Genomic DNA, 15,951 nt, shown 5'->3' on the forward strand with positions numbered 1-15,951 from the left:
GGCAGGACTGTGAGAAAGCCTACCCTATCCCCACTTCATTACCTCCCTCACCAGAAAAGGACCAGGTGGCAGCCTCCCAGCTACGGCTATCCAGGGAATTACACCACAGGCCAGTGCTAACATTCACATTTTTGGCCCTTGTACCTCTGCTCGCGGATGGCTCATTTGGCATCTGATCTTGTCATCTAGCCCTGAGAAGTGGGCACCACCACTGCTGTCACCTTTAGAGGAAATCTTGCTTTAAAACAAGAGGCTGTGTAACCGAGAGAGGAGGAAACTGCATCCTAGGTCAGATCTCCTGGGGGAATAATGAGGAGTGACCTTGCCAAGTGCTGAGGAAACCCTTTAGAAATCAGGAAAGGGAAACTGATGTGGCGGGGTGGCTGGTGAAGGATGTGAAACAGAGAGCAACTGCCTGCGTAATCCAGGCTGTGGGGCCACAGTCTCCCTCGGGAGGGGGCCTGCAGTGGCTTCCTTCTGTCTGCTGCCTGGAGACTCCTCCCTACAGGCCAAAGTAGGGAATCAAAGCTCAGTACTGTTTTCCTCCCCTGAAAGAAAGACCAGGCAGACAAAGTCAGGCTGTGTTAGGCGCTCAGGCTTTTCCATGCCCTGTTCTCATCACGGGTCTTCTCACAGCCCCAGAGCCCCAGACCAGGCCATGGGCAAACAGGCGGAGCAGCAGGGAAGATCTTGCCATTAACCCCAGGCGCAAACAGCACCCTTTGGCCTTTCTTTGGTAATAAGGCCTTAGCAGCATAGTAGCAACATGCCAATAGCCATTTTGACTGAAATCCATTTAAACAAAGGGTGCATCCAATTAAATAACTGGGGCTTGCCATATCTATGATGTCAGATGACCTATTTGATTATTTTTATTTGCATGCCTGATTGTTTTTAACTGATCGAGTGTGCCTGTGAGCATGCTCATGTACACACAGAACAGAACATGACATGCCATTGTGTATAGCCTCAAGTCCAGTTTCGTCCTGTAAAATAATGTCTAGCCCCTTTTCCCAAGCCTACCAAAGACTGGTCTAAGTTTTAAAATTTCAGCAACTCTCCAGACTGAATTCTTTAAAATGTAGTGGATTCACACTGAGTCACTAGGCCATTTTGCATCATGTGGGGAGTTAGGGGGCTTCCCTGACTCAGTGGTACCCTGGTACCCCAGGCTACCCTGGCTCAGTGGTAAAGAATCCATCTGCAGTGCAGGAGACATATGTTCAGTCCCTGGGTTGGGAAGATCCCCTGAAAAAGGAAATGGCAACCCACTCCAGTATTCCTGCCTGGACAATCCCCATGGACAGAGGGAGCCTGGTGGGCTACGGTCCACGGGGTCACAAAGAATCAGACACAACTGAAGTGACTGAACAACAATAGGCAGTAGGGCCAGACTCCACCAATGTGTCCAGGCTCTATCCTGCTCACTTTAGGTTAAAAGAATATAATTGTTTAACATTTTAAAAGCAAATAAAAGTACTTAATTTTTTTTTAATTTGCAACTTGAAAAGAATGGGCTTCCAAGTGCATGTCTTTACTTTTAATGAAGGGTTTATTTTTCTTGGTTCTATTGGCAATAAAAGAACAGTTCCACATCAAAAGCCTTCAGGGGAGCTCTCTCCATTTGGAGGCCAGTCAGATTGCCAATAGTTCTGATTAAAAAAAAAAAAAATCAACTCACCAGACTCTATTTCTAGATATAGGTTATTGCCTATTATCCCAGGTAATTATTGGGGGTGGGGGGGAGTTCTTGCTCATACAGGCAAATTACAACACATTATGTACTATACTATAAAAAGAGAAAAAATTAAGTGACACTGAAATCAGGGGGTTCCAGAATGTTTTAATGAGCATGTTTCCATTATCTTCTGTGCTTGTTCATTTTGTTGGAAGAATGATTCATTCATTTCAAATTTGGCAACTTAAACAGCAGCAAATATAATTTTCCGATCACAATGCAAAATCAGTTTATTGGCCTTCTCTGCCTGTTTGGGTGGGGGAGTGGTGGAGGCGGAGAACATTTGTGCCTCCTTTTTCTTTGCCAACAGCACCCTCTGCTGGTTTTTGTGATCCATCACATCTGATGGGATCGACCCAAGTTGCAAATGGAGGGCTCCCTGCAACATTGCACACAGCAGGACATGATTCATAAATCAGTTTTCCACCCTGGTGATTCATTATCAGATATATTTTTTTCTGTAAAACAGCACAGCTCAAGGAAGTCATCAAGAATTCAGAAGCTGCAAAAAATACCTTCGTTTGATTAATCATCTCTCTGACCCTTTTCTTCTTATTGAACAAGGTTAATAATACTTGTTATCACTCAAAGTTAAACTGTATTAGCTGCCAAGTGAGTTTTATTTTGCAAAGGCCCATTATCACTGCCAAGAGGCTTCAAAGTTGGATTTGGTTACATTCCACAGGTATGACCCCGAGGGGCACCTGACCAATGCAACATTTCCCACTGGAGATGTCAGCAGCTTCCACAGTGACCTGGAGAAGCTGACAAAAGTGGAGCTAGATACTTCCAGCCGCGAAAACGTCCTCATGTCAACTAATCTGACAGCCACGAGTACCATATATATTTTAAAACAAGGTAAGAATATTTCCAACTTTGCCCACCTCTAATAGCATCTCTCTTACTTCTACCATCAAACCTCCACACACTGTTAACGAATAGAAGACTTCTTGTCCCCATATTCCAGCTATGGAGGCTGAATCCCAAGTCACACCTTTCATAAAGTTCCTACAGCAACATTGGGCCACATCCCTGTGGGAGTTAGGAGGTGCTACTGCTGCTGCTGCTAAGTCGCTTCAGTCGTGTCCGACTCTGTGCGACCCCATAGACGGCAGCCCACCAGGCTCCGCCATCCCTGGGATTCTCCAGGCAAGAACACTGGAGTGGGTTGCCATTGCCTTCTCCATTAGGAGGTTCGATTCCTGCCAAATATACTATTCCATCAAGCCATTTCCCGACACTCAGCTGTTTGTAAAGCTCTTTAAGCTCTGATTGGGGTATACTAAAGGCGCAAAGTCTGTGTCCCATCTGAAATTAGCATTCTAGAGCACTGATGACATGGGTGAATAAAAAGCAGGAGTGAGGATGCACACTGAGCCGGAATATAAGGGAAATGTAAGGGAGAATGGAAGGAAAAAAGAAGGAAAGGAGAGAGGGAAGGAAGGAGGGAGAGGGCAAGAGGGAAGTAAACAGGAAGGAAGGAAAAAAGGAAGGTGGATTTGGAAAGAACGTCTTAGAAGCTGAGAGAAATGGACACGGAGAAATCATTTTCTCTCTGCCCAGTCATCAAGGACCCGTTCTGTTGTTAGGCTGTGAGGCCAAACACAGAACTGTCCAACACCAGATCCACTCTAAAAGGATATCTTTGTCAGCGTATCCTTTCCTAGAGACCAGCCACTGTGCCGGTGCCCCAGGCACTGCGGGTTCTGAATTACACTGCATACTCCGCTCATTCCAGTTCCCAGCATATCAAACGGAGAGGGCCAGTCCACCGAGTCAGAGGAGAAGTTTGTGAGGAAATCCTTTAAAAATGAGAACGTTTTGAAAAACAGAAACAGCCTGCAGTATTACACGGGAGTCTTTTAATCCAAGAAACAAGACAGCCCAGCTGTGAAACTAACAAGACCCAAATGGACAGAGAGCACGTGGGCTTGTCAGAATGGTTGTCTATAGCCCCGAGGGCAGTGAGGTCCACGGTGCCACACCTGCTCATCCTTTCCCAGACTTGCCTCCTGAAGCTCAACTTGTCTCTCCCCTACTTCTGTGCTTCCCTCTTCTTCCCCCGCTTCCTCCTTTGCTCCTCTCTCTGTAGAAAATACCCAGAGCACCTATCGGGTGAGTCCAGACGGCTCTCTGCGTGTCACTTTTGCCAGCGGGATGGAGATCAGCCTCAGTTCTGAGCCCCACATCCTGGCCGGCGCGGTCAACCCCACCCTGGGAAAATGCAACATCTCTCTGCCCGGGGAGCACAACGCCAACCTCATCGAGTGGCGGCAGCGCAAGGAGCAGAACAAAGGCAACATTTCAGCTTTTGAAAGGAGGCTGAGGGTAAGTCTCGACCTGACAGCACCTAGACAACTGGTGGTGTATTTTTGAAAACCGCAGCACCTCCCTAATCAGAAGTCCCATTTCTCCAAAGCTTTTCTAGGTGACTAACTTATATAATATACTAATTCAAGAGAGGGTGCTAATGGCTGATAATGGTTCAGTATCCTTAAATGAACATTCTAATAAGAGCTTTCTTTGTCATTAGCCAGCTAAAGTGCTCTGACAGTAGCAATTTCAAGCACCGAGAATGTCTGGATCTAGAAATGCGTGTAGTCAGAAGGCCCTCCGGAATCCCTCACATGGCCTGGAGATGCCTCAGACCCCTGGTAAAAAGTGAAAGTCGCTCAGTCGTGTCGGACTCTTTACGACCCAGTGGACTATACAGTCCATGGAATTCTCCAGGCTAGAATACTGGAGTGGGTAAAAAAAAAAAAAAGAGTACTGGAGTGGGTAGCCTTTCCCTTCTCCCGGGGATCTTCCCAACCCAGGGATCAAACCCAGGTCTCCCGCATTGCAGGTGGATTCTTTACCAGCTGAGCCACAAGGGAAGCCCCATATGGTGGTAGATACTTTATTCAAAAAGGCCAGGCAGGTACACACAGAAGGATATGCGACATCAAGCAACATTTGGACAAAGGCAATTAAGGGAGAAATCAGTGAATGATATCATTGCCTTGAATATACATATTAAGGGCCAGAGGGGTCAAGGACTAGTGCTCTGTTGCCCTAATGGCACTCAGAGAGAGCTTGCATGCATGCTTCAGTTGTGTCCGACCCTTTGTGACCTCATGGACTGTAGCCCACCAGGCTCCTCTGTCCATGGGATTCTCCAGGCAAGAATACTGGAGTGGGTTCCCATGCCCTCCTCCAGGGGATCTTCCCAACTCGGGACAGAACCCGGGTCTCTTCCATCTCCTGCATTGGCAGGCGGGTTCTTTACCACTAGCATCACCTGGGAAGCCCAAAAGAGAGCTGCCTGGGAGAAATGCAAGATTTGGAAGTTTTTAAGTTTTTACCAAGCACAGTTCACCGCAGTTAACCTGGGATCTCTCAGTCAGAATTGCCTTACTGCTGCACACAAAACCCACAAGCACCACCGCACTCTTTCTACCTGTCCCTTCTTGAACATGAAGCAATGTTAGGATGACATGACCAACTTTCCAAATATAGTAACATTCAATATGAGCCCAAGAACAACTGCCAACCTGAGGCAGTTACTCACTATTGAGGCCAGGCCTGCTTTGGGCACCTGTGTCTCGCCTGGGATACCTGGAACACTTGCATTTCTTCACTCACAGTGAAAATGCAGTAACCTCTAGGCTTTGACAGGGCAACACCACCCAATTCCAGTGACAAGCAGTCAGACCATGGCTCACTTCCCAGTCAGTTCTGGTGGTGACCCAGAGATAGACTTTTGTGGTTGTTTTTGTACCAGCCACTAAAGTGGTCTATATGCACAAGTCAGGTTGTATGCTTTGATTGTATTGGCCAGAATATTTATCAGAAATGCCACTGAAATGAGAGGTGAAACCAGCCCAAATAGTCCAAACCTCTCTATGTGTGGACAGTAAGGGTTTCCTATCAGAGTTCTTCTAAAAATGGGATCACCAGCATAGAACCCTAAATGGGGGAGTCTTACAACTGGCTTAAGAAATGCCTTTACTTTCTTCACCTGTGAAATGAAGACGTCATACTAGAAAAAAGTCAGAATTATATACACATGGTTTATCAACCTCATGGACTCACCCTAGGAAAATTACATCAAATAAATGGTTTCTTGGTGCCTCCCCAGCTTAGAGTCTGAATAAAATATTATGAGTCATATCATACACTATATGACTTTGGGATTTTCCATTTTTTAGAACACATTCTATACCACATGACTTTATTATTTTCCACTTTCTATGGTGACTCATCCTATTTTCTCCCCTCCATATGCACAGATAATGGAGAGAGAGTATAAAGTGTAATTTTCACCTCATATTCCAAATTGTTCTTAATACTGAGGTTAGTGGGCATAAAATATATGGGCACTCTTCCATGTGAGTAGAGTGAAGTGTTATTTGTTGTTGTTGTTCAGTCACTAAGTCATGTCCATCTCTTTGCCACCCCATGGATTGAAGCATGCCAGGCTTCCCTGTCCTTCACTATCTCCCGGAGCTTGCCTAAACTCATGTCCATTGAGTTGATGCTGCCATCCAACCATCTCATCCTCTGTCACCCTCTTTTCCTCCTGCCCTCAATCTTTCCAGCATCAGGGTCTTTTCCAGTGAGTCAGCTCTTCGCATCAGGTAGCCAAACTATTGGAGCTTCAGTTTCAGCATCAGTCCTTTCAATGAATATTCAGGGTTGGTTTTCTTTAGGACTGACTGGTTTGATCTCCTTGATGTCCAAGGAACTCTCAAGAGTCTTCTCCAGTACCACAATTTAAAAGTATCAATTCTTTTGCACTCAGCTTTCTTTATGGCCCAAGTCAAATCTGCACATGACTACTAGAAAAACCATAGCTTTGACTATATGGACCTTTGTTGGTAAAGTGATGTCTCTGCTTTTTAATATGCTGTCTAGGTTTGTCATTGCTTTTCTTCCAAGGAGCAAGCGTCTTTTACTTTCATGGCTGCAGTCACCATCTGCAGTGATTTTGGAACCCAAGAAAATAAAATCTGCCACTGTTTCCTTTTTCCCCCATCTATTTGCCATGGAGTGAGGAGACTGGATGCCATGATCTTAGTTTGTTGTTTTTTTTTTTTTTTTTTTGAATGTTGAGTTTTAAGCTAGCTTTTTCACTCTCCTCTTTCATCCTCATCAAGAGGCTTTTTAATTCCTCTTTGCTTTCTGCCATTACTGTGGTATCATCTACATATCTGAGCTTGTTGAGATTTCTCCTGGAAATCTTGATTTCAGCTTGTGATTCATCTAACATTTCGTATTATGTACTCTGCATATAAGTTAAGTAAACAGGGCAACAATATACAGCCTTTCCCAATTTTGAACCAGTTCGCTGTTCATGTCTGGTTCTAACTGTTGTTCCTTGACCGTATACAGGTTTCTCAGTAGACAAGTAAGGTGGTCTGATACTCCCATCTCTTTAAGAGTTTTCCAGTTTGTTGTAATCCACACAGTCAAAGGCTTTCTCATAGTTGATGAAGCAGAAGTAGATGCTTTTCTGGAATTCCCTTGCTTTCTCTATGATCCAATAAATGTTGGCAATTTGATCTCTGGTTCCTCTGCCTTTTCTAAACCCAGCTTGTACATCTGGAAGTTCTGGTTCACGTGCTACTGAAGCCTGCCTTGAAGGATTTTTAGCATTGCCTTGCTGGCATGTGTGTGCATGCATACTAAGTCGTTTCAGTCATGTCTGACTCTTTGCAACCTTACGGACTGTAGCCCGCCAAGCTCTTCTGTCCATTGGATTCTCCAGGCAAGAAAACTGGAGTGGATTATGATGCCCTTCTCCAGGGGATCTTCCCAACCCAGGGATCAAACATGCATCCCTTACATCTCCTGCATTGGCATTACCACTAGCACCACCTGGGAAGCCCTGCTAGCATGTGAAATGAGTGCAATTGTGTGGTAGTTTGAACATTCTTTTGGGATTGGAATGAAATCTGACCTTTTCCAGTCCTGTGGCCACTGCTGAGTTTTCCAAATTTGCTGGCATGTTGAGTGCAGTACTTTAACCGCATCATCTTTTAAGATTTTAAATAGCTCAGCTCAAATTCCACCACCTCCACTAGCTTTGTAGTAACACTTCCTAAGGCCCACTTGACTTTGCACTCTAGGATGTCTGGCTCTAGGTGAATGATCATACCATCGTGGTTATCTGGGTCATTAAGATCTTTTTTGTAAGTTCTTTTGTGTATTATTGCCACCTCTTCCTAATCTCTTCTGCTTCTGTTAGATCCTTGCCATTTCTGAAGTGTTATTTAGTTAATACTATTTATAATTGACCAGTTTCCCATTCGGTGGTAGAGTTGAGCAGATTTGTGGAATGGCTTATAACGGCAGCAAATTCAGGGCCCTCTCATCTGTGACTTCAAGGGTTCTTCCTGAGGTTCTGGGACTGGAGACTGGCTAGGTGGTGTTACTGTACACGTCCCTAGAAAATTCTAACACCAGTAACAATCCTTTACATATGTTTAAAGTGAAGTGAAGTCACTCAGTCGTGTCTAACTCTTTTCGACCCCATGGACTGTAGCCCACAGAATTTTCCAGGCAAGAGTACTGGAGTGTGTTGCTGTTTCCTACAATTAACAAAATGTTTTCATAGTCAGGGTTTTGTTTGATCACCACAACCATCAATGATTGGCTATTCCCAATTTATAGATAAGGAGACTAAGGCCCAGAGAGGTTAAGTAATTTGCCCAAAGTCAAACAGCTCTTCTGGATGAGAGCCAGCACTAAAATGCAAGCCTTTGCCTAGGGCAGCACTCTTTCCACTCCATCATGTTGTACTGCCTTGTTCCTTAAAATAATTAATCTATAAATCATTGCCCCTCTCAGTGGAGCCATCTTGGCAGGGCCTGACTCCTCATTTCAATGCTGACAAAAAGAGACAAATAATCGACTCTAATGTACTGGCAAGTGTGGGTGGGCAGGAAAAGTGTGAAGGAGGCGAGAGGAAGGAGGCTGTTTAACTCAACAGTCCTTACCTACTCTCCCCATCCTTAGGCACTCTTGCCTATATCACTGCCTCAGTTTCCCCAGATTAGGCATAGCCAATTGAATGGAATGAATATATTCCCCAAAGGCCAGTGTGGATCCAGTCCAGACCTTCTTGTGGAAAGGAAAAAAATCAGAAAATGATAGACTTCCCTTGAAGATAAAGCAAAAAGAGTCACTTTTCTCCAGTGATCGGTAAATTTTTTTTTTTTTCACACATACTCAGGGTCCCCTTCAAGGTGAGGAAACAAACTGCTGGGGAACATGAGATCCTGCTTTGGCACCAGCTCCATTAAGTCAGATAAATCACATTAACATCCTAAAATTTCACTTATTTAAAAAAAATCCATTTCCTCTCCCCCACCAACCAAACCTGAATTGTGTTTGAATCATCTTCCTTGCAATGTACTTTCCCCTCCAGTCTATGTATATCCTCATCTGCTGCATTCATCTGTCCCCATAAATACCTTTCCCTGGACCATCAAGAAATTCGACATTCACGGAAAGCAAACTGGTTTAGAAACTACATCCAGATTGCGCCTTGCTGTGTCCATGAATCGTAATGCTGTTTAGATGAGACTTATCCCAGCACTGGACCTCAGAGCTCTTTACAAGATTTCTCAGACTGAGATGTGAGGTGACAGCAAGCTCCAAAACTGCAGCATCCTTTATTAAAAAGAAAAAAAAAAAAAAGAAGCTTAGCACTTCAAACTGAAGTCATCAAATCAAGTAAGATGATTATGTGTTTACAAGCAAAATGAAGCGAAGACTCGTCTAAAAACCCTCACAATTGATTGTTTTTCTCTCCATTCAAAGATAACTAAGAACAGGGTAGAGTGGTTTTAAAATGCAATATGTGACTAGTCCTGCGTGAGCTGAGCTCTGAAAGGCAGAGCAAGCCTGCGTGAAACACAAGGTCCCAGGCTGACAAGTGATGGGGAACATGGGAGGCCTGTTCCCTCTAGCATCTCCCTCCTTTCTCAGAAAACATGTTTGCTTCATGCTGTTTTGACTTCCTTCTCCCCAGGTTTGCTGGAGGGATTCATTTTGTGAAAATTTAGGTAAGAAGCCTGCTTACAGATAGATTTGTCTGTTTTAAAAATATATCTGTGGTTCTCTGTCCCAAGTAACAGTTATTTACCCATAAGGAGTCACCTGGAGATTTCAGGCATCAAGGCTACTGAGCAGTGTTGGTTTTCGGGGTCAGGGGGGTCCTTGAGGCCTTCAAATCATAGAAACAACTGTGTTTGTTAATCCTGGGACAACTCTGCTAAGATAACTAGGCAGAAAGTCTTATTTCACACACTATTTCATTTGTATATAAGTATTAGTTAATTGATATTAAAATTTTTAAATGCCTATTGTATGGTCACCCAGATGAATTCACCAACAGGAAAGTATTTAAACAAGAGCAAATTAATTTAGTGCAAAAAGTGTCCAGGTTAAATGGTATGGCAGAAATCAGGTGAGAGGAATGAATAAGGTTTTAAAGAAGAACTAGTATGCCCACAATTTTGCACCACTTTTCCCATCTATAAAAAGAGGGATATGGTCTATACAATCTCTATTATTAGTAGTATTGTTACCACTAATCATAATTATAACAGCTAACATTCATTGACATCTTATATGTATATTGCCATAGGGTAACTTATTTACTACTCATAACATCTAATCAGACGTGTTCTCTTATTAACATTCTCACTTTACAGATAAAGAAACTGAGGCACATAGAGGTCACACAGCTAATAAAGGGTGACACAGGATTTGAACCTAGGCAGTCCAGCTCAATAGCCCATGTTGTAAGATTTCTTCTGGCACTAAGACTCTGTTGGCTACCCAGGTAAACAGAGTGTCTTGGGAGGAAAAAAGGAAAATACAGGTTAAAAAAAGTTCCCAGTGGAGTAATGGAGGCTGATGTTAATGCTGCCTACGTGCCCTGTTCCTTTGTAGGCCACTCTGAAATAAAAGTAAGCCTAAGTGGGTTTTGATTGTCAACATAGCAATATCAGTCAAAAATAAAATCTTTAGAATTGTATTGATCAATATCTAAAAATCAAGTACTAATTACCTTTAAACCAGTGAGAATAAAGGAGCGTGTCCCAATTTAAAAGCAGTTCTGACTCCTACATCCATTCTCGCAGCTTCATGAAACTTAAATGCAGTATGTCTTCCAAACCACGAAGTGGATATTTGGCCCATCTGACTTATTCACCTTCAAACTTCTTCAGCAAAAATCTAACAGGTACCTCAGTTGCATTGTGAGTTGAAATGCTAGACAGCATCCTTGAAAATTCAGCCTTCTCCTTTCTTGTGAAAGGAAATCAACTGCTCTAATTGTAGCTTAGAGTTTAGCACTGTGTGCATATGTGCAAATGGGCATACCAGTTCTTCTTCAAAACCTTATTCATTCCTCTCACCTGATTTCTGCCATACCATTTAACTTGGACAGTTTTGCACTAAATTACTTTGCTCTTGATTAAATACTTTCCTGTTAGTGTGTGTGTGTGTGTGTTGGGTTAAACCATAGCAAGCTGCCCTTTTTGTAGACCAAAAAACACTCAAATACCAGCAGTTGCCTTATAGATCAACCTAATATAATCTTTAGGCTACTAATTGAATGAGTCTCAAATTGAAGGGGGTTGAAAGGACTGTCTCTTAAGCAATTAAAACACAAACTCCTCAGAAAGAGCAAGGAAAGGCTCTGGGGGGAGGCAGAAGACACCTTTCTTTGGATCTTTGGCCTGTGCCCATGCTTTGCAGGTACGTTGATTCCTGCTGGCAACACAACCCATGGCTCCCCAGGGCATACTCTTTCCTTTGCTCTCTGGTCCAAGTGTGAACAAAAAGCAAGCCTTTCTCCTTGCTTCTCTTGAGCAAAGCTGAAAAAAAGCCTAAGGAAAACCAAAGGATAAATTAAAGCACAAATATATCCTTTCTTATGAAAAATTTTACCAAGTCCAGCTTCCTTACCCCAATGGACAACTCATCAGTTGCCAAACTCAAATGTCTCGTTCAATGTGCAGCTCGTCCAAAGGGACCCTTTTTAACTTGGGGCTATTCTCAAACGTCAACCTTTGCTTTGCCCCTCTCTTTTCCAGGTCACAGATTGCTATAGATTGTTTGGGGGAAGAGCTGAAATAAGGATTGATGGCCCACACTTGGGTCAAGGGCTATTACTGTCTTTCAGGCAAACAACAGCTTGTATGAACACGTTGCTTTTCCAACCTTGCTCATGACCCCAGCAGTCAGAGACGGTCAGCCTAGTTCTGCTTCCTGCCATAGAGAATGGAGTCACAGAAGCAGTCAAGAAGGAGGGTCAAGGAGCTTACCTAAAAAAACCATTCTTTCCCGCAGTCTTCTCATGAGTTCCACAGGAGACTCGACAGATGGAGGGCTGTGGCATCTTCAATTCTTTCATCCCCTTGCAGCTCTGAGCCGAATTTCACATTACCTTCCAAACCTGACTTTGAAACTAGTGTTTCAGCAACATCTGAATATCAGAGTGCATTATCCAGAAACAGAGAAGCATGGTAGCCCAAATCTTGACAAGCAGAGAAAGAACATTAGGCAGACTTTTCTCTGCTCACTTTGTAGTGGATTTTTAACAGTGGTCCCTTCCTTGTGTTGCTCTAATGACTTTATTAAGAAATGCGTTCTTGAGTAGTAAACTTAATCTGTCAGACAAATAAAACCACAAATTTAGTTGAACTGGAAATCACTTGTTACTTTGGCTCTTTAACTACCATTATAACATAAATTGTAACAGTTACAACCTTCTCTGGGAGTACATGGATATTTTACAGCTATAGTAAATGAACAGTGTTACAGTTAGAGATATGTGGCTATAAAACCACAGGAAAGGTAGTTGAAGAAAGAACACCTGGTTTTGTGTAGGTTTCCAAGCTCTGTGTATCAAAAGACAGGAAATATGTGCTCCTCTATCACCTTTTAGGTTATAGCAGCAGGTTAGTTTGTATTTATGCTACAACACTGCACACATAGGCTACAGGTGGTTAAAGAGCCATGCTTCCAATCTGTGGCTCTATTCCATGAATGAAACCTACCACTGCAGCTAACAATACTTCCTCCCAAATAATTGGAGTATCTAATCACTAGTCTTCTGGAATTCATGGCATGTAACACTTGCTGTCTTTTTTTTTTTTTTTTTCTGCAGAAGCTCAAAGCTAAGGGCAAATATCATTAGCCCCAGTTGGCTGATGAAGAAACTGAAACCAAAAAACATTGAAAATAGCAGACAATTCATAGAAAACATAGGTGTGGCCAATAGCCATTTTAAAAGGTTCAATCTCACTGGTAACCAAATACATGCAAATTTAAACCACAATAACATACCATTTTCTCCACTCTCATATTGGGAAAAGCTTACTAACAATGATAATACTCAGTGCTGGTTACAATGTAGACATGAACTCCTCCACTGCTAGTTAATAAGAGCATACATTTGTAAACCTTTGTGCACTATAAAGTAATATCTCAAGTCGCATCAGGAGTCTTTAATATGCTATCACTTGAGCCAGTAATTTCCCTTATAGGGTTTTGTATTAAGGAAATAATTATTTATCAAAATTCTCAACAAATCATGAACATTGAAAGAAAAATGGACAACAAAAACTAATTTCCAACAATAGGAGAAAGGATAGATAAATGTTTATCATGTTGATGTAACCATTAAAATCCATATATTCAGAATATCTAATAACATGAGGAATGATGGAGATAAAACATTAACTGAAAAGTAGAATATAAAACAATTCTTGTATTCTTTAAGTATAAGATTATATTTTTAAAAAGTGGGTGTGAAATGCTGGAAATGATTAGCAGTGATTCACACTGGAGAATAGGATTACAGATACTTGCTTTCTTTGTATTTTTCTATACTTTCCAGTTTTTCTGCAATGAAAAAATATCACTTTTATAATTGGAGGGAGGTACTTATAGAGGTTATTTTAAAAAGCAAAGTGCATACAAGGAGCAAAGGAAGACCAGAGTCTGAAATGAGAATGTTGGCTTTGCACTCATCCAGGCCACTAAGATAAAAATTCTACATCTCATTTAGATGTTGGATACCACCTCCCCCCCCAAAAAAAGAGCTAATACATACAGAGAGAGAACAGATTGGTGGTGGCCAGGGGCAAGGAGTAAAGGGTGGGTGAAATGGGTGAAGGAGGTCAAAAGGTACAAAGTTCCAGTTAAAAAATTTGAGTATGTAATGTACAGCATGGTGACTATAGTTAATAATACTGTATTGTATATTTGACAGTTGCTAGGAGAATAGATCTTGAAAGTCCTCATCTCTGGAAAAAAAATTGTAACTACATGTGGTGATGGATGTCAATTAGTTTATTGTGGTGATTATTTTGAAATATATACAAATACTGAATCATACCATACACCTAAAACTAATGTTTTATGTCAGTTTTATCTCAGTTTTTTTTTCATTTATTTTTATTAGTTGGAGGCTAACTACTTTACAATATTGCAGTGGTTTTTTGCTATACACTGACATGAATCAGCCATGGATTTACATGTGTTCCCCATCCCGATCCCCACTCCTGCCTCGCTCTCCATCCCATCCCTCTGGGTCTTCCCAGTGCACCAGGCCCGAGCACTTGTCTCATGCATCCAACCAGGGCTGGTGGTCTGTTTCACCCTTGATAGTATACTTGTTTCAATGCTATTCTCTCAGAACATCCCACCCTCGCCTTCTCCCACAGAGTCCAGAAGTCTGTTCTGTACTTCTGTGTCTCTTTTTCTGTTTTGCATATAGGGTTATCATTACCATCTTTTTAAATTCCATATATATGCGTTAGTAATCTGTCTTTATCTTTCTGGCTTACTTCACTCTGTATAATGGGCTCCAGTTTCATCTATCTCTTTAGAACTGATTCAAATGAATTCTTTTTAACGGCTGAGTAATATTCCATGGTGTATATGTACCACAGCTTCCTTATCCATTCATCTGCTGATGGACATCTAGGTTGCTTCAATGTCCTGGCTATTATAAACAGTGCTGCGATGAACATTGGGGTGCACGTGTCTCTTTCAGATCTGATTTCCTCGGTGTGTATGCCCAGGAGTGGGATTGCTGGGTGATACGGCAGTTCTATTTCCAGTTTTTCAAGGAATCTCCACACTGTTCTCCATAGTGGCTTATCTCAGTTTCTTAAATAACAACAAAAAAAAAATTTAACATTTTTTTAAAAACCTCTTTCTGAGTGAGGATTTTAAAATTGGACTCAAGACCCCTAAAAGTTTCATACTTGGATTTCAGAACCCACTTGAGATTTGTTTAAAATGTTCACTGATGTGTTTATATGCATTTTTCTGTGGAAACAGTGTATAGCTTTCAGATAATTAAAGGAATCCTTGACCACAAAAATTTTAAATGAATTATCAAAAAGTTTAGTTGAATAGCTAGTGAATTGGTTTAGTCCAACTATGATTAATGTAGTCAAACCCTAATGTTGATTTTTTCCCCCTACCTCATTAACCTGATATTTAACACTCAGTCCTGGATCATGTTGACAACTCCTACAGTCACTTTGGAATCTGACACATGGGCCCATTTAGAAGCCTAACTGAGATGAGAAGAGTAATCATATCTAAAAATAACTATTACTAAGACTTCCCTGGTGGTTAGAAAAGTTAAGACTTCGTGCTTCCACTGCAGGTGGTACACATTTGATCCCTGGTTGAGGAACTAAGATCCCACATGCCCTGTGGCATGGCAGAAAATAAATAACTATTTTTTAAAGTAATAAAAATAACAATTTCTAATATTATTTTTATACATCACCAGGTACCTGTGTATGTAATCTCATTTAATTCTTAGCACAGGTGTGTGATGTCGAGTGATAAACATTACTTCCATTTCACAGATAAGAAAACTAAGGCCCAGGTAGAAAAAATGGCTGGTGCTCAGACAAGCAGCTAATTCAGCCTCCTGACTGATTATTTTAGGCCAATGGAGGAGGCAATGACTTACAGTTGCACAACCTCTTTGAATGGTGCCACCCTTGCAAGTACTGGGGGACCTACCAACACCTCCCACAGTTACCTGCTGGCCTCCGTGCATGGGCTTTTATATCTAGGAGGCAGTCTGAGTTGCTCTGTGTTCCCCTGTGATAGATGCAAAGTATTATAATAAAACTCCATTCCCAGAGGAACGAGGAAGCCAGAGAAGGGAATCTGTATAAATT

General features: G+C 42.0%; 1 protein-coding gene across 3 annotated transcripts in view; it reads left to right on the forward strand.

Annotated features, from left to right (window-relative positions):
• The window catches only part of TENM1 (teneurin transmembrane protein 1), a 612,361-nt gene that overhangs the window by 583,187 nt on the left and 13,223 nt on the right, over positions 1-15,951 (forward strand). For all 3 annotated transcript variants that reach the window (XM_065915017.1, XM_065915018.1, XM_065915019.1), the window contains 2 exons: positions 2,424-2,596; positions 3,831-4,066. In XM_065915017.1, the coding sequence (XP_065771089.1) occupies positions 2,424-2,596; positions 3,831-4,066 (409 nt within the window). The remainder of the gene's footprint in view (positions 1-2,423; positions 2,597-3,830; positions 4,067-15,951) is intronic.

The sequence above is a fragment of the Muntiacus reevesi genome, chromosome X (assembly GCF_963930625.1).
Source record: "Muntiacus reevesi chromosome X, mMunRee1.1, whole genome shotgun sequence".
In the NCBI taxonomy this organism is placed as follows: Eukaryota; Metazoa; Chordata; class Mammalia; order Artiodactyla; family Cervidae; genus Muntiacus; species Muntiacus reevesi.